The following is a 25694-nucleotide window of genomic DNA, read 5'->3' on the forward strand; positions in this document are numbered from 1 at the left end:
ACTTCATCCAGTGTGAAGTAATTGATGGCTTGGGTGAACTATATTTTCAGAGTTGCTTCCCCAACACTGCAGTTACATTGCGTGTGCTTAAATGTTGACTTTAATTACTGAAGTACTAGTCCTTCAACACTGCAAATTAAAGCAATACAGAATGGCTTCATTCGCATTAAGGCTGGTCCCACAGAGTTTTTCAGAAAACATGTTTTTGTTCTCAGATTTACATACGTCCATTTACTCAATCAAGACCTGAAAAGTGGTTGAGCTCATTTAGGCCCAACTGTCACGATTGTCGTAGTGAGGAGACCCAAAGCGCAGTGTGGTGTGAATACATTCTTTTAATGTAGATGAAAGAACACGACGAATACTAAACAAACGAACAAAATAATAAGACGAACGTGACCGCTATTAATACTGTGTGCAAACATGCATCAGAGACAACGACAAACACCTGCCACTGATTGAGAACCATATCAGGCCAAAACACATAGAAACAGACTAACTAGACATGCAACATAGAATGCCCACTCATATCACACCCTGACGAAACAAACAACTCAAATAATGGTCAGAGTGTGACACCAACATAATTATATGGAATTGGAGAGAGAAAAAAACATTTATATACATTTTTGTCTGTGTATAGAGTTTGTTTGGCTCCATAATGTCCGTTTTATTTTTTTTAAATAAATGGTTAGAGTTATTTTGTATCTTCAATGTGTGTCTGAAGCCCAGAGTGTGAGTCTGAATGGTGCATATGTGGGTTACTCGGTCATCTGTTTGCTTTATCGCTGGTTTGTTTCGCTGAGCACTTGCGCTGCATTTCCCCCCTCGACGTCCTGATACTGGAGTAACGGGACCTGGTCGTCCTCCGAGGCTGTGTCATAATTGTCTGAAAGACACATCAGAGTGCATAGCCTAATATTGATTTTTCTGCCTCAGACTACTCTTCAGAAGTGCTTTTGTGCCCGTCTTTGGGTTCTCTGATTTGGTGTGTTTTCATCCTGTGGCTCTGAGGCTTTTCTGTGTTTGTTTGGTCCTCGGAGGCCTCGCTTACGTCTGCCGTCTCACTAGAAGCACCCAAAACATCTCTCGGCTTATCCGTCCTTTCCCCCTCGGACTTTCTCTTCTCTTTTGTGCCAACAGCGCGTTCCCACTGCTTCTCCCATTCCCTCTCCTCCTCTTTCTCCATATCCCTCTGCTTATTCCTCTCCTCCTCTTTCTCCATATCCCTCTGCTTATTCCTCTCCTCCTCTTTCTCCATATCCCTCTGCTTATTCCTCTCCTCCTCTTTCTCCATATCCCTCTGCTTATTCCTCTCCTCCTCTTTCTCCATATCCCTCTGCTTATTCCTCTCCTCCTCTTTCTCCATATCCCTCTGCTTATTCCTCTCCTCCTCTTTCTCCATGTCCCTCTGCTTATTCCTCTCCTCCTCTTTCTCCATATCCCTCTGCTTATTCCTCTCCTCCTCTTTCTCCATATCCCTCTGCTTATTCCTCTCCTTCTCGTCTTTTGTCACAGCCCCTGTGCTGATGGTGTTGTCACCTTTCCTGCTGTTGGAGATGAGGGCGGTAGTGAGGTCTTTAACCAGGGGCTCTGGCGTCACCAGTATAGGCAGCGTGTCGCCTGTTACGGTACCGGAGCCGCAGTCTGGATGGCTGCTGTGGCAGCGTGGCGGCGGCGGGATCAGCGACTGTTTCCTGGTGTAGACCCCATGTCTCCCAAAGAGGCTTCCGGAACCTCCCGAGGCCTCGTAGTCTATGCTGAACCCTTCGTTCTGGTAGGAGACCTCCTCGACCAAGGGGATCATGGGCCGGCCCGAGTTCACCTGTCAATCACGGAAAGAAGGGGCAATTAGAGGGTTGCTTTGAGTTGAAATGGTTACTTTGTGACTTGTTACGTTCCAACTGATGCAGTGTTGTCCTTGTCCGTTCAAAATTCTCATTGGTGTTGTTCAGAATTTCAGAAGTACATTGGACAATTATGGACAAGCAGTGTTTCAAATTCAGCACATTTTGACAGTGTTTGACAATGTCTGAAAAGCAGAGGCTGCGCGACCAGATCAATCCGCCCCTCCACACCCATACACCATCCCCCAGGATGCCTCTTCCCCACAGTTAAACAACATTCTATCCATGTGTTACTTTACGCACACATTTCTGAACAGCTGAAATACAAATCCAGCAGTTTATGTATTTTGTAGGCTAATTTAAGACGACATGATTGACGTGTAGCACAAACATAGATTACGCAGTAGCACAAACATGAGCAGTGCGCAAACAATACTTTTTTGCAATATCCTTATACTAAATGTGGTGTGAAACCAAATGCATTTAGTCTACATGTCAAAATAATGTAGCCTATCCCTGTCTACACATTGCATTGGGGCAAAACTGAATTTTAACCTTAAATAACATACAACCGTTATTTCGTCTTTCAATCATCATGCAACACCAAACGATATGATAGACCACACATCATTGACATTCGCCAAAGTAGCCCGTTTCACCTCTGGCCAGCCGAACTAGCACATACGCAGAAGGTACGGTTGGTTGGTCAGAGAATCTGGTCACGCAGCCACTCCGTTTTCGAAATATTCAAAGCACAATACATTAGCATACTAAATCCATAGAGATAGATACTAGATCTATTCTATGACTGAATCTATGATATTCCCCTTACACACGGGGTTGGGTACTGACCATAAATCGTCTTCAGTCTACGATGCAAAACATAAGCAGGTCAGTATTTCACCTCATCACCAAACTCAAAATAATTACATATGCAATACTATTACATACAGTGGGCTCCAAAAGTATTTGGACAGTGATAGTTTATATTGTTTTGGCTCTGTGCTACCATGATTATGGATAATCCTGACTGAATCATGAGTAAGGATGAGTGAGCAAGGTACAGAGGCATAAATATCACACCCACCAAAAAAATGCTAACCTCCCCTGTTATTGTATTAGCATGTCTTGGGGGTATGATATTTGTGCTGTCTTAACTTTCTCACCCATCATTATTCACGATTCATTCAGGATAATCCATAATAATCATGGTACCATCCACATTTAATGTTTAGAAACATTAATTTATCATTTACAATAAAAGTGACTATTGGGCACAAAAAAAAAAATCTAAAACACAACCAAAACAGAGTCACTCTGAGGAACTGTACCGTTTGTGCTAGTTCTGTAATCATTGTGTCCTATGAATATGGGACCACTTCACTTTAATACTCATAAGTAAATTTGTCCCAATAGTTTGGTCCCCTAAAATGGTGCAAAATGAAAGCTGACAGTCTACAATTTAACCTCCTAATGTCATTTGAAATCCAAAGTGCTGGAGTACAGAGCCAAAACAACAAAAATGTCACTGTCCCAATACTTTTGGAGCTGTACATGTAACTATTATGTTACATGTGTTACTTTTCCATATCACCAATGTGTAACATTTACATACAAAAAAAACAAAGCAGAACCGCAACATCACAGTACAACCACAGGTGCCATACTTTCATTTGCATAATTATGCAATGGAAGTGCATCACATGTACGCATCTAACATTACACCATCTCACTGTCACAACCACATCACTCTAGTGCGTACGTCAAAGCAATGCATGCATAAAAACTCACCATATGGAAACACCTTAAACTCTACATAAACAACATGAGTGAAAAGAGACGTCAGAAGCGTAGAGGGAGAGAGTGAGGAGGAGGGGAAGGAAGGAAGGAAATACGGTCTGATATGTTGTTTTAACTTGTAGTGCGGACCACTGGTTTAGGAGTCAGAGCTCAAAGGTTGTGGTTGATATGGCGTTACAGACATGTTTAATATATATATATATATATATATATATTAGTCTCAATGGATTTTTGCCTTGGATCACTCTGTAATTTAGAATAGATAGTAGGTAGGTTTCCATCCAATTGGCGACAGATTTTCATACGAATATTCTAAAACCCGCATAAAGAAAATATATGCATTTTCACCACCAGTGTTGTTTCCACCAAATTGACTTTTTGCGGATAAAAATCCGATATAATTTTGTCACTAAAACGGTTGCGTTAAATAGCAAATGTGTCTACTACGGTATTTGAACGTGCACTCTAGCAAACAGCTCGCAGATACAGTGCAGGTAGGCTGGTCTACACGATGAGATTATTATGGATGTTTTTATTTGTCAAATGGCAGTCAAGCATCGATCATCATGTCACCAGAATCAGACCCTTGATATTTATTGGAAAGGAGCATCAAGATCACCATGCACTTTCACCACCCTGTGAAGTTCATCATCATTTATTTCATCAGTAGCCTAATAAACCCCCGAGTCATGGTGGGAGGATCGCGGGACTCCAAGTTTACGTGAATATGATGGTTATTATATCAATATTTGCGCTTCAAGGCGTTTCCACCGCTATTTCTCGCATAATTAATTTTACTGACACTACAAAATCCCACTTTATCTAGCGTGTTTTGTCGAAAATTGGAAACTTTGGAAACACATTTTCTGTTTACTTCAGGCCTGTCGTGACATTTCTTATCTGACATGTACTTTACTTGCATAAAAAGGTTGGATGGAAACCTGCTTAATGACACATTTAGTTTAAGCCCGTATAAGCATACTATCCTTAGTTGCTTGATTGTGTTCGATTGTAATAGTCAGTGGGTTTACATGTGTTTGCATGCTTATACTGTATGTATCCTTGCCATTCCTTATCATTCATTAATTCAGTCGCCACTGGCCAGAAAATTGTCATTCAATATACATTTTTCACTTGTGTGCGTGCTTTACTTGCCCCTCTGTGTGTGTGTATACAGTAGTGTGTGTGTGTTATGTGTGCATGGAGCAGCCCTTACCACTTTGAGGTGTTTCCCCAGGGCGACAGCCCCTCGTCCGGCTGGTTTTTGTCTCTGTCTCCTCCTCCTCCTCTTGGCCCATCGGATCAGCAGGAACAGGGTGGTCACTAACAGCAGCAGCATCCCACCCATGATACCGCCAGCTATCCTCACATCCATGTCTCTGAAAGGTGACCAAGGGACTATGGAGGGATAGGAGAGGCGGGTTAGCTTATGAAGTCCAGCAGCTCACACAACTGGTCCATTTTCACTTCGCAACGGCTCATAGCCCTGCAGAGTCTTACTCATTCATCCAGATGTTGTGCCTGAAGCCCAGTTGAAGAGAACGTTTGTCTGTTTTGTAAGCAGTCTCTGTCTACAGTTCTTTGAATGGGGAGAAAATACATTCTGGGAAGTTCGAACAGCCAGTTGCCTGGTTTAACTCATCACATTGTGTCCATGTTGTCAGGAGTAGCGTGATTGACAGTGCATAGAAGGAGAGAGAGGGGCGTGTCCATGTTGTCAGGAGTAGCATGATTGACAGTGTATGGAAGGGGGGAGGGAGGGGGGTGAACTGAGAGAAACCTAAGTGGATCTTCCAGCAAGACAATAACTTCAACCACATGTAGCCATGTGAAATGGCTAGCTAGTTAGCGGTGGTGCGCGCTAGTGGCGTTTCAATCAGTGACGTCACTTGCTCTGAGACCTTGAAGTAGTGGACATGTACTTTACTTGCATAAAAAGGTTGGATGGAAACCTGCTTAATGACACATTTAGTTTAAGCCCGTATAAGCATACTATCCTTAGTTGCTTGATTGTGTTCGATTGTAATAGTCAGTGGGTTTACATGTGTTTGCATGCTTATACTGTATGTATCCTTGCCATTCCTTATCATTCATTAATTCAGTCGCCACTGGCCAGAAAATGGTCATTCAATATACATTGTTCATTTGTGTGCGTGCTTTACTTGCTCCTGTGTGTGTGTATACAGTAGTGTGTATGTTAAGCCGCGGCTTTTGTGGAGCGATGGGTAATGATGCTTTGAGGGTGACTGTTGACGTGTGCAGAGCGTCCCTGGTTCGCGCCCAGGTCGGGGCGAGGGGACGGACGTAAAGTCTATACTGTTACACACACATTAAAATCCACAAAGAAATGGTTTATCGGCCACAAAATCAACATTTTGCGATGGCCATCTTAGTCTCCGGACTTAAAAAGCACATTGGAAACCTATGGTTTGAATGGAAGAGGGCCGTCCATAAACGCATACCAAGAATATAAAGGATCTGGAATGATTCTGTATGGAGAAATGGTCTAAGATCCCTTCCAATGTGCTCTCCAACTCATAAAACAATTTAGTAAAAGGCTCAGTTCCGTTATCCTCACAAGGTTAGGTATTGAAAACAGGGTGTCAATAATTTTGACCCCTACCTTAAAAAATATATATTCTATTACTTAGAATATATATATTAAACAAAATATATATTCTCTGAGCAATTTTCTTAGTATTGTAATGAAACAGCAGGGATCATGTCTCGAATCCTCGACCTTTTGGAGCCCGAGGTCTGGCGCGCTGGCGCTTATAAACCCAGGGTCGTTACACTATCAAATCATTTTTACAAAAAGTTGGGAGCATGCAAATATACTGTAGCTCCGTTTTTCAATTATATATTTTATACAGTCATTTTTGCTCATCTTTGACACATCAAAGAGTGTCAGTCATTTCGGACGCTTTAAAGAAATCAGACGTTGGGGAAAGAACAAGTACGCCCGTCATTTGCGCACATTCCAAGAATCTGATTTTACGAAGTGGATGTATTGTCAAATCCATCATGATTTTTGTTTTCTAATAGGCCCACAATGTGGTTACTAAAACCCGATGTAGATACAGTATGGCTGTTTTCGCTGCATAATATTTAGAAATAGTCAATTTAGGGGTTAGAGAAGAGTTCTGGTGTTTGTAACATAGCTAACGTTAGCCATATAGAAATAGGTGGTGCTACTTGAAGCTGTGTTTAAGTGTAGGTTGGTGACAATGACATGAACATGTGTTGGAGTTGACATCCATACAAGCATTACACTCTGATTTTACCACAAAATAGGGTAAAATGCCATAGCCTAAATGTAGGCTAATTTTGATGGGGGCAATGAGGAGATTCTGAATCTTTCCCCCCTTGGGGTACGTGTGAGTGGCGTTGCCATGGCATTTCCATTGTTTTGGTCGAGTTCACTTTCTTTCCTGCATCTATAGGCTACACTGTAAGAAAATGGAATTGTTCTTTGTTGACTTTCAGAGAGCATAGTGGATTAGCCAGTGTTGTTCTGCTCCCTATTGTAAGGATTTAGGATTAATGCATTTTAAACCCTCTACCATATTACTTAAGATTGAATTGTTTGAACAACAGCTGCTTTGTCTTTATCTCTGTGTGTGTGTGTGTGTGTGTGTGTGTGTGTGTGTGTGTGTGTGTGTGTGTGTGTGTGTGTGTGTGTGTGTGTGTGTGTGTGTGTGTGTGTGTGTGTGTGTGTGTGTGTGTGTGACAAGAACTGAGTAACATGGTGTGACTTGCATGTTGCAAAGCGGTGTACTGTTTGCTACATTTGCCTTGCCTGTCTGTGTGTGTGACAATATTGAGCACATGGTGTGACTTGCTGCATGTTACAAAGTTGTGGTTAATCAGGTACAGAGAGGGGAGGCTCATCACAAGGTTTAACTGAGATGGGAAAATACTGGACAACACAATAGCAGGAACTGAGCAACTGTTACAACTAGGGTGTGATACCAGAACAGTGATAATATATACATCGACAGAGGGTGAACTCCAAGAAGCGCCAAGAGGCGGGGACTAGTCTGAGCGCCTGCGATAGGCTGAGCAAGTCTAAAACCATGCTCAGCCTCTACTGTGATAGACATAGTTCCAAGAACAGTATAAGAACAGCTGTTTACGTACATCCTGTCAGTTCTCTGTTTGCCCTGCGAGGTGGGACAGAGAGCCCGTATATACAAAAAAATGCATTTACCATTTATTGCTTGAATTTAATTAAAGATAATTAACGACAGATTCTGACTTTTATTCTTCCTGATACCGGATTCGAAAGACGCAGCCTCTAACATTATGTTGTGTGTGTGTGTGCACAGTACTGTCATTTTGACTTTCACTACCCGTCAAGCGCTGATACTGTGTGTGTGTGTGATCTCTCTTTGCACATGGGTTTCCTGTACCCCCCCCCCAATTCATCAGTAATGCTCAGTACTTACTTGGCTGGCTTCTTTGTAGCAGTTCTATGTCGACTGAGGCTTTAGCAACTTCACCTGATTCCTCATCCATAGCGACCACCTATAGGATAAATAATGATATTACAGAGAACTGTACTGCCCTACCAAACTGCTCATTTGGTCTAAAATGAGTTTATGCAGTTACTGATAACATGACCCCCATTTTCTCCAAAACACAACACCATACAGGCAGGATACTTGTCCACATGATTAAGCATGTATTTAATGTAGCAAAAATAACATTGAGTTACTGTGAAACCAAGGTAAATAAAAGCAATATTTCTCAGTTCCACACTATGAGTAGTTACTGCCTTTTAGTTTGATAGGGCAGTGTAGATTCGGAGCCAAAAAAAATTATTATGTTATTTCTAACCCTAAGTGAAGCTAATTTTAATGTGAGTTACCTACAGTTGTATTACTACTGGACCACTTATTGGCCTAACCTAGCTATACAGTTAGCCAGGAATGACTAGTAAAACCAACTGTCCCTGTTTAACAAACTCATCTGGGTTTTTACACTGAAACAAATATATAAATGCAACATTTAAAGTGTTGGTCCCGTGTTTCATGTGCTGAAATAAAAGATCCCAGAAATGTTCCATACCCACAAAGTTTATTTCTCTCAAATGTTGTGCACAAATTTGTTTATATCCCTCTTAGTGAGCATTTCTCCTTTGCCATCCACAGGACAGGTCTGGCATATCAAGAAGCTGATTAAACAGCACAATTAATACACAGGTGCACTTTGTGCAGGGCAATAAAAGGCCACTCTAAAATGTGCAGTTTTGTAACGCAATGCCACCGATGTTTTGAGGGAGTGTGCAATTGGCATGCTGACTGCAGGGAAGTCCACCAAAGCTGTTGCCAGATAATTGAATGTTCATTTCTTGAGTACAAGCCCTCTCCGTCCTCGTTTTTAGAGAATTTGTGTATGGTGTTGTGTGGGTGAGTGGTGTGCTGATGGCAACGTTGTGAACAGAGTGCCCTATGGTGGCAGTTGGGTTATGATATGGGAAGGCATAAACTATGGACAACGAACACAATTTAATTTTATTGGTGGCAATTTGAATGCAAAGAGATCATGACGAAATCCTGAGGCCCATTGTCGTGCCATTCATCCGCCGCTATTACATTTACATTTAAGTCATTTAGCAGACGCTCTTATCCAGAGCGACTTACAAATTGGTGCATTCACCTTATGACATCCAGTGGAACAGCCACTTTACAATAGTGCATCTAAATCTTTTAAGGGGGGTGAGAAGGATTACTTTATCCTATCCTAGGTATTCCTTAAAGAGGTGGGGTTTCAGGTGTCTCCGGAAGGTGGTGATTGACTCCGTTGTCCCGGCGTCGTGAGGGAGTTTGTTCCACCATTGGGGGCCAGAGCAGCGAACAGTTTTGACTGGGCTGAGCGGGAACTGTACTTCCTCAGTGGTAGGGAGGCAAGCAGGCCAGAGGTGGATGAACGCAGTGCCCTTGTTTGGGTGTAGGGCCTGATCAGAGCCTGGAGGTACTGAGGTGCCGTTCCCCTCACAGCTCCGTAGGCAAGCACCATGGTCTTGTAACGGATGCGAGCTTCAACTGGAAGCCAGTGGAGAGAGCGGAGGAGCGGGGTGACGTGAGAGAACTTGGGAAGGTTGAACACCAGACGGGCTGCGGCGTTCTGGATGAGTTGTAGGGGTTTAATGGCACAGGCAGGGAGCCCAGCCAACAGCGAGTTGCAGTAATCCAGACGGGAGATGACAAGTGCCTGGATTAGGACCTGCGCCGCTTCCTGTGTGAGGCAGGGTCGTACTCTGCGGATGTTGTAGAGCATGAACCTACAGGAACGGGCCACCGCCTTGATGTTAGTTGAGAACGACAGGGTGTTGTCCAGGATCACGCCAAGGTTCTTAGCGCTCTGGGAGGAGGACACAATGGAGTTGTCAACCGTGATGGCGAGATCATGGAACGGGCAGTCCTTCCCGGGAGGAAGAGCAGCTCCGTCTTGCCGAGGTTCAGCTTGAGGTGGTGATCCGTCATCCACACTGATATGTCTGCCAGACATGCAGAGATGCGATTCGCCACCTGGTCATCAGAAGGAGGAAAGGAGAAAAGGGGAAAGCTATCACGTCATGTTTCAGTATGTTAATGCACGGCCACATGTTGTAGGGATCTGTACACAATTCCTGGAAGCTGAACATGTCCCAGTTCGTCCGAGGCCTGCAAACTCACCAGACATGTCACCCGTTGAGCATGTTTGGAATGCTCTGGATCCACGTGTATGACAGTGTGTATCGTACACAAAGAAGCCAGCCAATTCCTGCCAATATCCAGCAACGTTGGCATAGCCATTGAAGAGTGGGACAACATTCCACAGGCCCCAATCAACAGCCTGATCATCTTTATGCAAAGGAGATGTGTCACACTGCATGAGGCAAATGGTGGTAACACCAGATACTGACTGGTTTTCTGATCCATTTTTAAAGGTATCTGTGGCCATCAGATGCATAGCTGTATTCCCAGTCATGTGAAGTCAATAGATTACGCCCTAATGTATTTATTTCAATTGACTGATTTCATCATATGAATTGTAACTTAATAAACGTAGAAATTGTGTCATGTTGCCGTTTTTATATTTTTTGTTCAGTATATATTTGACTGATTATGACCTTACCTCTAGGATGAGCCTGTCGAAGGATCGTAGGCGGTCGGTCTTAGCGATGATAACCCCTTCCTCTGTGATGTGGTACAGTCCAGTGGTGGCTCGTGTGGGCTGGAGAGAATAATGCATTTTTGGATTCACCCCCTGCAAATGGAGGGAAGGTGAAGCAAGACAGGATGTACCAAGATGGGATGGGAAAAAAAAACATTTGTTTATTATCCTTTTAAACAAATTAAATTAAATTTAGTCAGAAACACACATTATCCCATCGCTTACATCTACAAAGTCCTGGTCTATGGCTTGGATGAAAAGCACCTCGTTCCCATAGGTGGAGACTAGCGTGGCAGGGCTGGAGCTCTCGATGATGAAGCCCTTGTACGTGGTTCTGTTAAAGAGGGGAGGGAACCGGTTCTCTGCTAGCACCCGGACCAGCGCTGTCGCCACACTGTACTTCTTTGGGTCATTCAGCTGAGATGCCTGTAGATGATTTGATGGTGTTTTCAATGTCAAACAGTCCAGGAAGATCCTTTTTCAGATCTATTCGGTTTAACAAATTAGATTTGAAAAGGCTCTTAGTATTGGACTTAGCTTTGTCTTTTGTGACTTTTTGATAAGGCATGCTACTGATGCTAGTGCTTTTATCAGATTTTCTTACCATGATGCGCAGTCGGAATATAGGCGTCATATGTCTGTTTTCCACCCGTTTTGTCATTGTGATCTCTGCTGTTTGGTTGTCAATCTGAAACCTGTTTTTGTCAGCACCTGAGGCACATGTGTTACAGGTAAATACACGGGATGCCACACAGAATGACCATATACATTTGAAGTCGGACGTTTACATACACTTAGGTAGGAGTCATCACTCATTTTTCAACCATCCACAATTTTTTTGTTAGCAAACTATAGTTTTGGCAAGTCGGTTAGGACATCTACTTTGTGCATGACACAAGAATTCTTCCAACAACTGTTCACAGGCAGATTATTTAACTTTATAATTCACTGTATCACAATTCCAGTGGGTTAGAAGTTTACATACACTAAGTTGACTGTGCATTTAAACAGCTTGACAAATTCCAGAAAATGTCATGGCTTTAGAAGCTTCTGATAAGCTAATTGACATCATTTGAGTCAATTGGAGGTGTACCTGTGGATGTATTTCAAGGCCTACCTTCAAACTCATTGCCTCTTTGCTTGACATCATGGGAAAATCAAAAGAAATCAGCCAAGACCATGCAGCCATCATAATGACCATTTTTGTGTTTGGAGGAAAAATGGTGAGGCTTGCAAGCCGAAGAACACCATCCCAACCGTGATGCACAGGGGTTATATATTGAAGCAACATCTCAAGACATCAGTCAGGAAGTTAAAGCTTGGTCGCAAATGAGTCTTTCAAGTTGACAATGACCCCAAGCATACTTCCAAAGTTGTGGCCTAATGGCTTGACGACAACAAAGTCAAGGTATTGGAGTGGTCATCACAAAGCCCTGACCTCAATCCTATAGAAATTTAGTGGGCAGAATTGAACAAGCGTGTGTGAGCGAGGAGGCCTACAAACCTGACTCAGTTACACCAGATCTGTCAGGAGGAATGGACCAAAATTCGCCCAACTTATTGTGGGAAGCTTGTGGAATGCTACCTGAAATGTTAGACCGAAGTTAAACAATTTAAAGGCAATGCTAACAAATACTAATTGAGGGTATGTAAACTTCTGACCCACTGGGAATGTGATGAAAGAAATAAAAGCTGAAATAAATCCTTCTCTGCTATTATTCTGACATTTGACATTCTTAAAATAAAGTGGTGATCCTAACTGACCTAAGACAGGGAATTTTTACTTGGATTAAATGTCAGGAATTGTGAAAAACTGAGTTTAAATGTATTTGGCTAAGGTGTATGTAAACCTCTGTCAAGTGTAAGGCTGCAATGCAATCCTTTCAAAATATAAATATTAGAGCAGTCTACTGGCCTCTCAATAGGCCTTGAAATTGACTATTGGCAATGGATTAAGCAGACACTATTGGGTAGGCCCACACCTGAGAGAATGGAGTAGAGCAAAGGCGTATCAAGGCTTCTGTCTCCGTCTTCGGCATGAATTGGACCAGGAGAGAAATTCAGTAACATGTCCTGAAACCAGAGAATTACTGCATCTTAGAATCCACATGGATTGTTTAATCAATCAATTGTTAAATCTTGTTAAATCAGTTCGCCCTCGCAAAAGAGATTTATAACTTCAAGTGTCTTTCCTGGTTAATATATTAAGGTTTATTGAAAAAAAGAATCAATATTGCATGCAATATGCAAATCCATATAATTTGAATTCTACAATGAATGTACTAAGCAGTAGTCATCACCTGGTCCTTTTCTGTGATGTTGACCACGTAGATGGGGTTGGTGCAGACAACCATGTGGTCGTGGTCCTGGGAGATGGGTGTGCACGGTAGGAACTGAGGGTAATGGTCGTCCCCGTCCTCCACGTTCACAATCAGTGAGGCGGAAGTGTTGTACCACTCCTTGGTGTTGGTTTCCTGGAGAAAGACATTTATTTTATCTAAGCTTCAGTAATGATACCCAATATAATGGAAAACTCTTCAACCTAGCAAGACAGAGCAAACCCTTACTGGAAAAACATGATTTCACGTGAAAATCACAATTTTCCATTTTCCATTTTTACATGTCTTGCACATGTGAAGCCATGTGTTTTTGGACCACTTCACAGGTGTTGATATTTCACATCAAGTTTCTCATGTGGTTTTTCACTCGATCACATAACCTTTCAAATGTTGATAAAGATGTTCACATGGGATTTCACAGGTGATGATGCCCTGCAAACAATATTGAGTCATTATGATACACACACTGTCACAGCCTAATCTGTTCACCTGTCTTGTGCTCGTCTCCAACCCCCACCAGGTGTCTTCTATTTTTTTCCCATTATCCCCTGTGTATTTACACCTGTTTTCTGTTTATCTGTTGCCAGTTTGTCTTGTTTTGTCAGGTCTTATCAGCGTGTTGCACGTTTCTCCCGTTCTCAAGTTTTTCTTTTATAGGTCTTCCCGGTTCTGCCTGTCCTGACCCTGAGCCTGCCTGAATCTGCCTTGGATTATGAACCTCTGCCTGCCCCCGACCTGCCCTTTGCCTACCCCTTTGTTATAATAAATATTCTAAGAATCAAACTGAGTCATGTTACACACAGCACTTTTAACATGGTGTTTTCAATTGACATATTTGACACACTTTGACAAACATTGCTACATTGTGGATGTTTATTTATACAGTAATTATCATTCAACATGTCCTTCTCTTGGATTTTTACTCACAACCCCTTGGTTCACAGCATTCTTCCTGCTACGTCACAATATCTGCGTCAGTAACCGATTTAGACCCGAATTGCTACACATTGGACTTCAAATCAAATCCCAACCTTGTTAAAAATACAGCCAAGAAAAGCGATTATATTTATCTTAGCGATTCAGGAGTAACGTAAAAACAGAATAATATACCCCACCAACATTGGACAACTATACAGAAGACCCTCAAATTGCTGGAATAAGTAAATGAAATCAAAGATGTGAGAATAGTCAGAATAACTGAAGTTTTTCTAAAACACATTTTCACATGTTGAATTGTCAATCTTTGTAAGAACTTGTGACAATCAAGAGCTGCGCTGTTAAAACCTCTTCAGGATCTGACCCTTTTTTTTTTTTTAATTCACCAAAAATGACATACCCAAATCTAACTGCCTGTAGCTCAGGACCTGAAGTAAGGATATGTATATTATTGATACCATTTGAAAGGAAACACTTTGAAGTTTGTGTAAACGTGAACTTAATGTAGGAGAATATAACACATTAGATCTGGTAAAAGATAATACAATTTTTTTTTACCATCTTTGAAATGCAAGAGAACAGCCATAATGTATTATTACAGCACAGGCGCAACTTATTTTGGCCACTAGATGGTAGCAGTGTATGTACAGCAAATTGCAGAAATGTATTCTTGCCAGCCTCCATTATATCCACAGATGTGGTGGCACAGTGGGAACTTCAGGTAGCTAGCAACCAAGAGGTTGTGAGTTCAGATCTTAGTTAAGTGAGGTTGAGTCCTAAGTAATCAGCATACTGTCCTTTAACATTAACACATGGATATAGCTAATAAAATACCGTAAAGAGTTGTAGATTTACTTTTTCACTGCAACTATAGACAAAAACCTTACAGGATCATTACACAACGTTCTAAGAACGTCTTTAAAAAACGTCGTTGTGGATGTCCCTGCAACAAACCGGGAACTACACAAAACATGCAGGGGACCATGACTGCTGTAATTAATGTAAATTATGTCTTTCAAAGTAAAATGTTCTAAATTACATTTCACACCTGGGTTTTCATATGTGCCCATAATGTTTCATCTCCATGTTGTCACATTTATTTCACATTAATTTCACATGAGATCATGTTCTTCCATGTGCTCACATGTTGTCGCGTAGTTTTATGTCATGTTGCTTCACATGTTGACACATTAACTTCACATTAAATCACATTTGATCACACGAGTTCACTGGAAATTCATGTGGATTTTGGTCAGGAGACCGGTATTCAGCCCAGCCACGTCCTTCCTCAGCATTTAAGATTTTAGGTTAGAGAATGATGCTGCCTGCAAGATGCATTGTAACTATTTATGATCTGTTTCTCGGCACAAAGTGTTTGACGATGGCTTTACTCATAAATAGTTGAGTAGATTATAATGCTATTACACGGCTAGTCAGGCAGTGGCATAGTAATAGATGACATATCTTCAGATTATAATTATATGACTAGGCAGGGCGGGGCACAGTAATAGCCTCTGGCTTTCGTAATTATTGGCCTCTGGCCTCAATGTGTTCTGGTTGATTAATGAAAAAAGGGGATTAGTAGCAGACATGGGTTCAAATGGTATGTGTTTTCTTTCAAATACGTCAGCTGTGCTTGATTGAGCATGTCTGACTCAGTGAGCCCATTGAAATAGTTCAAGAAGTTGAACCCCGTCCATCTGGGACCTCAAGACAGGCTCAATCAAAACGCTCAAAGTATTTGAAAGAAAACAAATACTATTTGACTCCAGGTCTGATAAGTAGCGAGTCTTACCACAGCGTAGATGACTAGCTGCAGCTTGGTTTTGGTCTCATAGTCCAAAGGCTTGTCCAGGATTACTTTACCACTGTTGGGCAGGTCTATCCTGAAGTAGCTGGCATCAGGCTGGGATGAGAGAGAACACGGAAATGAATGTTCATTAAATGAGTGCACAGATGGTCTACTGAGCGATTGACACAGAGGTGTAATCAGCAAGGTTAGGAGATATAGGAGCATTTTAAAATCTAATTCATTTGAGTAGATGTTGGGTTGTCGCTATAAGTGGATATATTGGGTCATTGTTTGAAATGAACAGGAACATGACAACAGGATTCAGCACTGTCGTGAGTTCAAACTCATGGTACCATACCGAGGCTCTGTCGATGATGTAGGTGACGGTGTCTCCATCAGCATCGATGGCCTTGACAGTGAAGACGACAGAGTTGACTGCAGTGAGCTGAGGATTGATGAAATACAGAAGACCTGTCATTATGCATGTGAAACACAAGATTATCTATATTATCAAAGTGTGATGTATCTTTACCTCACTTATGTAACGCGGTTGTATAGTCTTCTCAAGGAACCTTGGTTTGTTATCGTTTTCGTTCAGGATCTCAACCATGACCCTGTATTCACTCTAGAGGAAGAAAACAGGAGTTTCAGAACTTCCGTTTAGACATTTCCTCAACTTTTGAGGTAGTTCACATTCTAATTCCCCAGGTTGTGAATAACATGCTGTAGGCCTGGTTGAGATGGCTTACTTGTATTATGTCGTCTTCATAACATGTTAATGCTGCCATCAAAACAGATCCGTGGCGCTTGGAGAGAAAAAGCTATTCATTATGGTTAAGTATGAACCGTCAAAGATATGAATGTGTCCTATTCAATCAAACCTGGTTTTCTGGCATAAGACTTAAAACAGGAGGACAGCAACAGCGTGATGCCTTATTACCTCTCGATCCAGGACTCTTAAAATGGATGAGTTGAGCCTGATGGTTCTCCCTTCTAGGTAGAACCAATTGGCGTTCTCTCCGGTGAGGCACAAGCGGATGCTATTGACTCCTGTAGGGTCCCCGACGATGCTGAGGTTCGCAATGAACTCTCCTACGGGTCGGTTCTCGCTCACCGTCGCAAAGATGTCTGACCCACCCAGGCAGAGGCTGGCTGTCAATCAACAGACACAGATTTGGGGTCAATGGCTTTCAATTTCAATGACAATTTCAATGACATTTCAATGACTTATGCACATTAGCGTTTCAGCCATAAGTTGCATTACAGTTTTGGTTTAAGCGGTTCAGTATTAAAACCATGTTGAGGCGACTGAAGAAGCGAGACTGCTATTCCCCACAGTGAGGGTTTGATTGAACTCTGGCCTACCTTTTATGACATGGTAAGACATGTTTATTGCCAGCTGGCAGAGGAACAGCCCCCATGGGTTCAGCATCTTCCTCTGGCCTCCTGAGCCTCCAGTCTCTCAGCCACAACTGCAACCCACAGAAACCAGCAGCAACACAAAATGGCAGTGTTACATTTGGTCCCTCTTTGGTCACTCTAATCTAGCAGACAGGATGTTTCGGTTACTGTACTACCAACTGACTTTTGTCTTCCCTAAGTACCCCTGAAGTACCCCGTTGTGCATTTTACCAGTAGGACTAGGGTCTCATGAGTCTTCTCAAGTACCCCCTGTGGATAGGCCAAGTACCCCCAGGGGTCCGATTCCCCCTTGTTGGGAACCACTGCTACAAACTATTTGGTCCCTCTTTGGTCACTCCTAACAGCATTCTGCCAAGGCAGTTACGGTAACCTGCCCGGTAACATGACTTTCACTGCAGACCCTCTCGTTAAACCCCACCTCAGTGTCCACCAAGTGCCCTCGGTGCCTGAAAGCTTTTTTGGGCTCCTCATATAATTCACTTTTAAATCCTATATAGTTTCCTTTCTCTGACGTTTATTAGGCCTATGTATTATACCAAAACAAGGCAATTTGTGTCATTTACCATAATTCATTATGACTAATGTTGAGTAATGAACCACTACCTTCGGTAAATCCTTTCATGTTTGTTTTGTTTTATGTTGTTGATCACATTAAACGACTGTGGTTTGATTAGCCCGTGGCCAGTGCTAGTCAATTGTTAGCCTGGGTACCAGTCTGTTTAGCTATTCCACTCCTTGCCATGCTAAACATGTTTGGAGTTGACAAGAGAGCATAAAGTGGAAAACCACACTACAGGCTGATCCAACTTTGATGTAATGTCCTTAAAACAAGTCAAAATGAGGTTCAGTAGTGTGTGGCCTCCACGTGCCTGTATGACCTCCCTACAACGCCTGGGCATGCTCCTGATGAGATGGCGGATGGTCTCCTGAGGGATCTCCTCCCAGACCTGGACTAAAGCATCCGCCAACTCCTGGACAGTCTGTGGTGCAGCGTGGCCTTGGTGGATGGAGCGAGACATGATGTCCCAGATGTGCTCAATTGGATTCAGGTCTGGGGAACGGGCGGGCCAGTCCATAGCATCAATGCCTTCCTCTAGCAGGAACTGCTGACACACTCCAGCCACATGAGGTCTAGCATTGTCTTGCATTAGGAGGAACCTAGGGCCAACCGCACCAGCATATGGTCTCACAAGGGGTCTGAGGATCTCATCTCGGTACCTAATGGCAGTCAGGCTATCTCTGGCGAGCACATGGAGGGTTGTGCGCCCCCCCCAAAGAAATGCCACCCCACACCATGACTGACCCACCGCCAAACCGGTCATGCTGGAGGATGTTGCAGGCAGCAGAACGTTCTCCACGGCGTCTCCAGACTGTCACGTCTGTCACATGTGCTCAGTGTGAACCAGCTTTCATCTGTGAAGAGCACAGGGCGCCAGTGGCGAATTTGCCAATCTTGGTGTTCTCTGGCAAATGAAAAATGTCCTGCACTGTGTTGGACTGTAAGCACTACCCCCACCTGTGGACGTCAGGCCCTCATACCACCCTCATGGAGTCTGTTTCTGACCGTTTGAGCAGACACATGCACATTTGTGGCCTGCTGGAGGTCATTTTGCAGGGCTCTGGCAGTGCTCCTCCTGCTCCTCCTTGCACAAAGGTGGAGGTAGCGGTCCTGCTGCTGGGTTGTTGCCCTCCTACGGCCTCCTCCACGTCTCCTGATGTACTGGCCTGTCTCCTGGTAGCGCCTCCATGCTCTGGACACTATGCTGACAGACACAGCAAACCTTCTTGCCACAGCTCGCATTGATGTCCCATCCTGGATGAGCTGCACTACCTGAGCCACTTGTGTGGGTTGTAGACTCCGTCTCATGCTACCACTAGAGTGAAAGCACCGCCAGCATTCAAAAGTGACCAAAACATCAGCCAGGAAGTATAGGAACTTAGAAGTAGTCACCACCTGCAGAACCACTCCTTTATTCGGGGTGTCTTGCTAATTGCCTATAATTTCCACCTGTTGTCTATTCCATTTGCACAACAGCATGTGAAATTTATTCTCAATCAGTGTTGCTTCCTAAGTGGACAGTTTGATTTCACAGAAGTGTGATTGACATTTTGTTGTTTAAGTGTTCCCTTTATTTTTTTGAGCAGTGTGTATTTGACTGTTTACTGTTTAAATGACTGTGTTTACATGCCACCTGTGGCTTGAGTGTACACATGCACACGCTGCTCAGTGTAGTTATACGGTTCCGTGTGAGAATTAGTCTGTCTGACTCGCGTGTTTGGAAGGTCTCGTCTGACCTCCCTGACCTAACAGCACAAGAGGATCATGAGGTGAAGTACAGGTACCTCACGCTGGTCGCCCAAAGTTTCCTTTACTTATACTATGCTTGCTTAGTAACAGAGATACAAAATGTAGAGTTTTTTTTCTCTCACTTTTTCAGTTGAAATTTCATGGAAGACCATGGTTACTTGGTGTTCAGTACAAATAGTTTGGTTTAGTAAAAATAGTACCTTATGAGGAATGTGATAACTTTTACAGACGTAGCACTTAAGATTATAACTGCTGATTTGATGCGCTTAAAATATAATTGTCTTGTGCCAAATTGGAATAACGATGGCACCATGGATATGTTGGACAAAATATTAAGAACGCCTTCCAAATGTTGAGTTGCTTCCCAGAGTTAAGTTGGCTGGATGTCCTTTGGGTGGTGGAACGTTCTTGATACACACGGGAAATTGTTGAGCATGAAAAACCCAGCAGCGTTGCAGTTCTTGACACAAACCGGTGTGCCTGGCACCTACTACCATACCCTGTTCAAAGGCACTTAAATATTTTGTCTTGCCAATTGACCCTTCCCGAATGGCACATATACACAATCCATGACTCAATTGTCTCAAGGCATAAATAGTATTCTTAAACCTGTCTCCTCCCCTTCATCTACACTGATTTGAAGTGGATTTAGCAAGTGACATCAATAAGGGATCCTAGCTTTCAACCGGTCCCTGTCTGAGTCTGTAATACCAACATGTTTCAAGCAGACCACCACAGTTCCTGTGCCCGAGAACACTAAGGTATCCTGCCTAAATGACTACCGACCCATAGCACTCACGTCTGTAGCCATGAAATGCTTTGAAAAGCTGGTCATGGCTCACATCAACACCATTATCCCAGAAACCCTAGACCCACTCTAATTTGCATACCGCACAAAAAGATCCACAGATGATGCAATCTCTATTGCACTCCACACTGCCCTTTCAAACCTGGACAAAAGGAACACCAATGTGAGAATGCTATTCATTGACCAGAGCTCAGCGTTCAACACCATAGTGCCCTCAAATCTCATCAATAAGCTAAGGACCCTGGGACTAAACACCTCCCTCTGCAGCTGGATCCTGGACTTCCTGACGGGCTGCCCCCAGGTGGTAAGGGTAGGTAACAACACATCCGCAACGCTGATCCTCAACACGGGGGACCCTCAGGGGTGCGTGCTCAGTCCCCTCCTGTACTCCCTGTTCATTCATGACTGCACGCCCAAGCACGACTCCAAAACCATCATTAAGTTTTCTGATGACACAACAGTGGTAGGCCTGATCACCGACAACCATGAGACAGCCTATAGGGAGGAGATCAGAGACCTGACCGTGTGGTGCAAGGACAACAACCTCTCCCTCAACGTGATCAAGACAAAGGAGATGATTGTGGACCACAGGAAGAGGAGGACCGAGTATGCCCCCATTCTCGTCGACGGGGCTGCAGTGGAGCAGGTTGAGAGCTTCAAGTTCCTTGGTGTCCACATCACCAACAAACTACATGGTCCAAGCACACCAAGACAGTCGTGAAGAGGGCACGACAAAACCTATTCCCCCTCAGGAGACTGAAGGTATTTGTCATGGATCCTCAGATCCTCAAAGGTTTTCACAGCTGCACCATCGAGAGCAACTGCTCGGCCTCCGACCGCAAGGCACTACAGAGGGTAGTGAAAACGGCCCAGTACATCACAGGGGCCAAGCTTCCAGCCATCCAGGACCTCTATACCAGGCGGTGTCAGAGGAAGGCCCTACAAATTGCCAAAGACTCCAGCCACCCTAGTCATAGACTGTTCTGTCTGCTACCTCACGGCAAACGGTACCGGAGCGCCAAGTCTAGGTCCAAGAGGCTTCTAAACAGCTTCTACCCCCAAGCCATAAGACCCCTGAACAGCTAATTGAATGGATACCCAGACTATTTGCATTGTCTCCCCCCCCTCTACATACCACTGCTGCTACTCTTTGTTATTATCTATGCATAGTCATGTACATATTATGTACATATTACCTCAATTACCTGGACACCAGTGCCCCAGCACATTGACTCTGTACCGGTACCCCTTGTATATAGCCCCACTATTGTTATTTACTGGTCCTCTAATTATTTGTTATTTTTTTATCTCTTACTTTTTTTTGAAGGTATTTTCTTAAAACTGCATTGTTGGTTAAGGGCTTTTAAGTAAGCATTTCACTGCTGTATAATAAATAATACAATTGGATTTGATTCACCTGGTAAGTCTAGGTCATGGAAAGAGCAGGGTTTTAATGTTTTGTACACTCCATGCATAATATTGATTGGGTTCATGGCTCTCCCCCAGAAAAACAAATCAAAACCACTAGTTTAGTGTGGCTTGTAAACAGTTTTTTTCAGCTACAAGGAAAACAACATTTTAACATTCTTAGAACAGTTATTTTTAGTCTTGCACAATAGAACATCTATTAAAAAGAGTAGAGACTGACTAAACAGCTGGTAAGGCTGTGGATAATGCAGTATGTGTCTACTGGTTATTAGAAGTGGAGTCAGTCTGTCTCTGGATTAATACCGTCTTTAATTCGATTGAAATACCTTCACAACAGGAAGTAGGTCTTTGTCACACGGGCAGATAACAGGGGATTAAATATTGAATCTAGTTCCATATCCTATCCAGCCCGATTTGACACACCTGCCCCTGGCAGATGCAGACGTAAGTGTATGTTTGTGTTTCCCCCTTTTGTGTTTGTCACCCACATGTCTCCCATGTGTGTGTGTGTGTGTGTATGTGTGTGTGACTGGGTCAGTCTGGTTCACTATAATGAGCCTCACCCGGCCTGCTTTTGTCTGTTGCTGGGAATTGAGGTTCTAGTTGAATAGGCCTGCGTTGCCCAGTTTGTTTCTTTCGGAAAAGCTATCTGAACTCCTCCCTTGCCCTGCGTGTATCACAATTAACTAAACTCATTCAAGTGCTTTTGATAATAACTGAACAAAGCAATTACTGAGCCATTAGGCCTCGCTTCGAGCATTCCCTAAACATAACGCTATCCTTAACCCTATGCTTAACACTATCCCTAACCCTTTCCTTAACCCCTAAGCCCTAGGCCTCGCTAACGTTAGCCTTCTACTGTACCTAACGTTAGCGTTAGCCACAACAAATTGGAATTGGTAACATTGCATATTCGTAACATATCATACGAATTGTAATTCGTAGCATATCGATGAAGGACAATCTCAATTGAATACCCAGGTTGAGTCATAGCAATAACAAAATGTTAATCCATTATGATATTTTTGGTCACACACACCAGATATTAATTCAGTTCATATTATGTTCCCTAGTCTAAGTATTGTTTGTAAGTATCACCACTTAGTAAGGAGGCAATGGAGGTCGGACCCCTTTAATGTACATGTAACTCAAGGTGATGTGATGTCACAACGATATGGAAATTTGTCAGAAGGCTTAGCACTTCACCCACATTCTTACATACATACATTCATGTACACAAACACACACATTTTTTTCTACACTTACTAACTTACACTAATATACATATAGGCTCACATCATACTCACTTTCGTCCAGTAGCTGAATGGTCAAAGCCTGAGCCGCAGCTCTCACGCTCGCGGTATCCCTCGCCTATTCTCTCTGTTCCAGCCCCTCGGTTTCCGCCACATATTTCCCCCTGTGGCAGAACTTTCTCCCAGGGTCAAACGATCAAGAGCAGTGACGACAGCACTAAACACTTCAGTCCCGCTTCTCCTACCACCACCGGTTGAGCCCTGTTCCCCCAAGCATGGGAGCGTGGCAGAAAGAGAGAGGGAGAGAGAGAAAGAGGGAGGTGTATGTGTTGGGAAAGAGCATTAAGAGCTCCTGCGTAGAGCACAGACCGGGGCTTAGCTGGCATTCGGGGCTCCCGAGTGGCGCAGCGGTCTAAGGCACTGCATCTCAGTGCTAGAGGCGTCACTACAGACACCCTGGTTCGAATCCAGGCTGTATCACAACTGGCTGTGATTTGTTGTCCCATAGGGCGGTGCACAATAGACCTAGCGTCCTCTGGGTTTGGCTGGTGTAGGCCGTCATTGTAAATAAGAATTTATATATATATATATATTTGTAACAATCCAGGACAGGAATAGCCATCCAGCACAGCAGCTGAGAGAGACCGAGAACAACGCTGGCTGTGCTGCTTATGCTAATGACACTAAACCAGCCTAGGGGTGCGAGTAGAGATCTCCCACCAAGCCCCCGTATCACTCTCACTAGTCACTATGATCCCCCTGCTGGGTAGTGTCTGACGGATCATTCGGTGTGCTGAAGGATCCTCAGGACACCCCATTAGTGTTGTGAATCCATGCAGGGAGAGGGGCCTTGGTTTCCCTTCTAACTACAGAGGCTCTGTTAATGGCAACACAATGCAACACCCCCAGTTAGGATTAAACCGACAAAATGAGTATACATTTTGGTGTCGGAATAAAATGATTAATCAGATGAGGAAACAAAGAAGGATTATACAGTGAAGTGGTTATCGCGGCATGTTTTCAATCAACCCCGTACAGTATTGTATAGTTTACCTTGGTAGTGTTTACCTTGGTATTGATATCTATTCTGCTGTTAATTTAAACGATAGTACAGTTACAATCACTTCTCATCAGTTCACAGTACAGCAGCCCTATTCTGAAGCCAGATGCCTCCCTCTTTGTCTCCATGTTCTTTTAGAGGCCTTAGGGTAACTCGTACCGCGCAACTCCTTAATCACTTTTGACAAGGTTTTAAACCTCTTGTCACACTCTCTCTCCTCTCTCTCTCTCTCTCTCTCTCTCTCTCTCTCCTCTCTCTCTCCCTCAGTCCCTCTCTTGCTTCCTCCCTCTCTCCTCTTCACAAATGTGCTTCCCCCATCTCTATAAGCACCTATAGGTATTGGCAGCAGTTGCCTGTGTAGTGCTGCACATTGTCTCCTGCACTAACATTTTATTCTACTTTACCGGTGTATCAGCATGGCTCCTGCTTTGTTGCAGCAAGTTAATAGGCTTAGGGTCTCTTACTGCAGTGCTGATTATCAGCTATTGTGGATTAGACACATCTCTATCAGCAGCAGTGCATGGGTAAAATCACAGGGGAAGGCAATCCAGAAAAGAAAGGCATATTACAACCTACAGTGGGGTGAACAAGTATTTGATACACTGCCGATTTTGCAGGTTTTCCTACTTACAAACCATGTAGATGTCTGTAATTTGTTATCATAGGTACACTTCAACTGTGAGAGACGGAAACTAAAACAAAAATCCACAAAATCACATTGTATGATTTTTAAGTAATTCATTTGCATTTTATTGAATGACATAAGTATTTGATACATCAGAAAAGCAGAACTTAATATTTGGTACAGAAACCTTTGTTTGCAATTACAGAGATCATATGTTTCCTGTAGTTCTTGACCAGGTTTGCACACACTGCAGCAGAGATTTTGGCCCACTCCTCCATACAGACCTCCTCCAGATCCTTCAGGTTTCGGGGCTGTCGCTGGGCAATACGGACTTTCAGCTTCCTCCAAAGATTTTCTATTGGGTTCAGGTCTGGAGACTGGCTAGGCCACTCCAGGACCTTGAGATGCTTCTTACGGAGCCACTCCTTAGTTGCCCTGGCTGTGTGTTTTGGGTTGTTGTCATGCTGGAAGACCCAGCCACGACCCATCTTCAATGCTCTTACTGAGGGAAGGAGGTTGTTGGCCAAGATCTCGCGATACATGGCCCCATCCATCCTCCCCTCAATACGGTGCAGTCGTCCTGTCCCCTTTGCAGAAAAGCATCCCCAAAGAATGATGTTTCCACTTCCATGCTTCACGGTTGGGATGGTGTTCTTGGGGTTGTACTCATCCTTCTTCCCCAAAAACGGCGAGAGGATTTTAGACCAAAAAGCTCTATTTTTGTCTCATCAGACCACATGACCTTCTCCCATTCCTCCTCTGGATCATCCAGATGGTCATTGGCAAACATCACACGGGCCTGGACATGTGCTGGCTTGAGCAGGGGGACCTTGTGTGCGCTGCAAGATTTTAATCCATGACGGCGTAGTGTGTTACTAATGGTTTTCTTTGAGACTGTGGTCCCAGCTCTCTTCA

General features: G+C 43.5%; 2 protein-coding genes across 8 annotated transcripts in view; one reads left to right on the forward strand and one right to left on the reverse strand.

Annotated features, from left to right (window-relative positions):
• The window catches only part of LOC118366167 (uncharacterized), a 42825-nt gene extending 27521 nt beyond the window's left edge, over nt 1-15304 (forward strand). For all 6 annotated transcript variants that reach the window (XM_052491811.1, XM_052491809.1, XM_052491812.1 and 3 more), the window contains one exon: nt 13805-15304. In XM_052491811.1, coding sequence (XP_052347771.1) covers nt 13805-13996 — 192 coding nt within the window. In that variant the 3' untranslated portion in view covers nt 13997-15304. The remainder of the gene's footprint in view (nt 1-13804) is intronic.
• LOC118366166 (cadherin-related family member 5-like) lies at nt 318-23332 on the reverse strand. Of its 2 annotated transcripts, XM_052491807.1 has the most exons (16): nt 23149-23332; nt 17241-17347; nt 16816-17027; nt 16625-16681; nt 16408-16500; nt 16234-16320; nt 15879-15989; nt 13109-13282; nt 12791-12881; nt 11413-11519; nt 11034-11234; nt 10770-10901; nt 8096-8174; nt 4864-5045; nt 3639-3659; nt 318-1825 (listed from the first exon to the last, which is right to left on the reverse strand). In XM_052491807.1, the coding sequence occupies exons 2-16, from the start codon at nt 17305-17307 to the stop codon at nt 941-943; spliced, it is 2499 nt and encodes an 832-aa protein (XP_052347767.1). In that variant the 5' UTR covers nt 17308-17347; nt 23149-23332; the 3' UTR covers nt 318-940. The 2 variants fall into 2 exon arrangements, with proteins under 2 accessions (XP_052347767.1, XP_035604511.2); XM_035748618.2 differs by lacking the exon at nt 3639-3659.
• Nucleotides 23333-25694: the final 2362 nt, after the last annotated feature.

Source organism: Oncorhynchus keta, chromosome 33 (assembly GCF_023373465.1).
Source record: "Oncorhynchus keta strain PuntledgeMale-10-30-2019 chromosome 33, Oket_V2, whole genome shotgun sequence".
Classification (NCBI taxonomy): domain Eukaryota; kingdom Metazoa; phylum Chordata; class Actinopteri; order Salmoniformes; family Salmonidae; genus Oncorhynchus; species Oncorhynchus keta.

What these genes read in the sequence shown, in the direction of transcription:
- LOC118366166 (XM_052491807.1), bottom strand. Translation starts at nt 17,307, where the DNA reads ATGCTGAACCCATGGGGGCTGTTCCTCTGCCAGCTGGCAATAAACATG. An exon ending in ACATCATCGACAGAGCCTCG is followed by an intron (nt 15,990 to 16,233) that starts GTATGGTACCAT and finishes CTCTCATCCCAG; the next exon opens with CCTGATGCCAGCTACTTCAG. An exon ending in AGCTAGTCATCTACGCTGTG is followed by an intron (nt 13,283 to 15,878) that starts GTAAGACTCGCT and finishes GTCTTTCTCCAG; the next exon opens with GAAACCAACACCAAGGAGTG.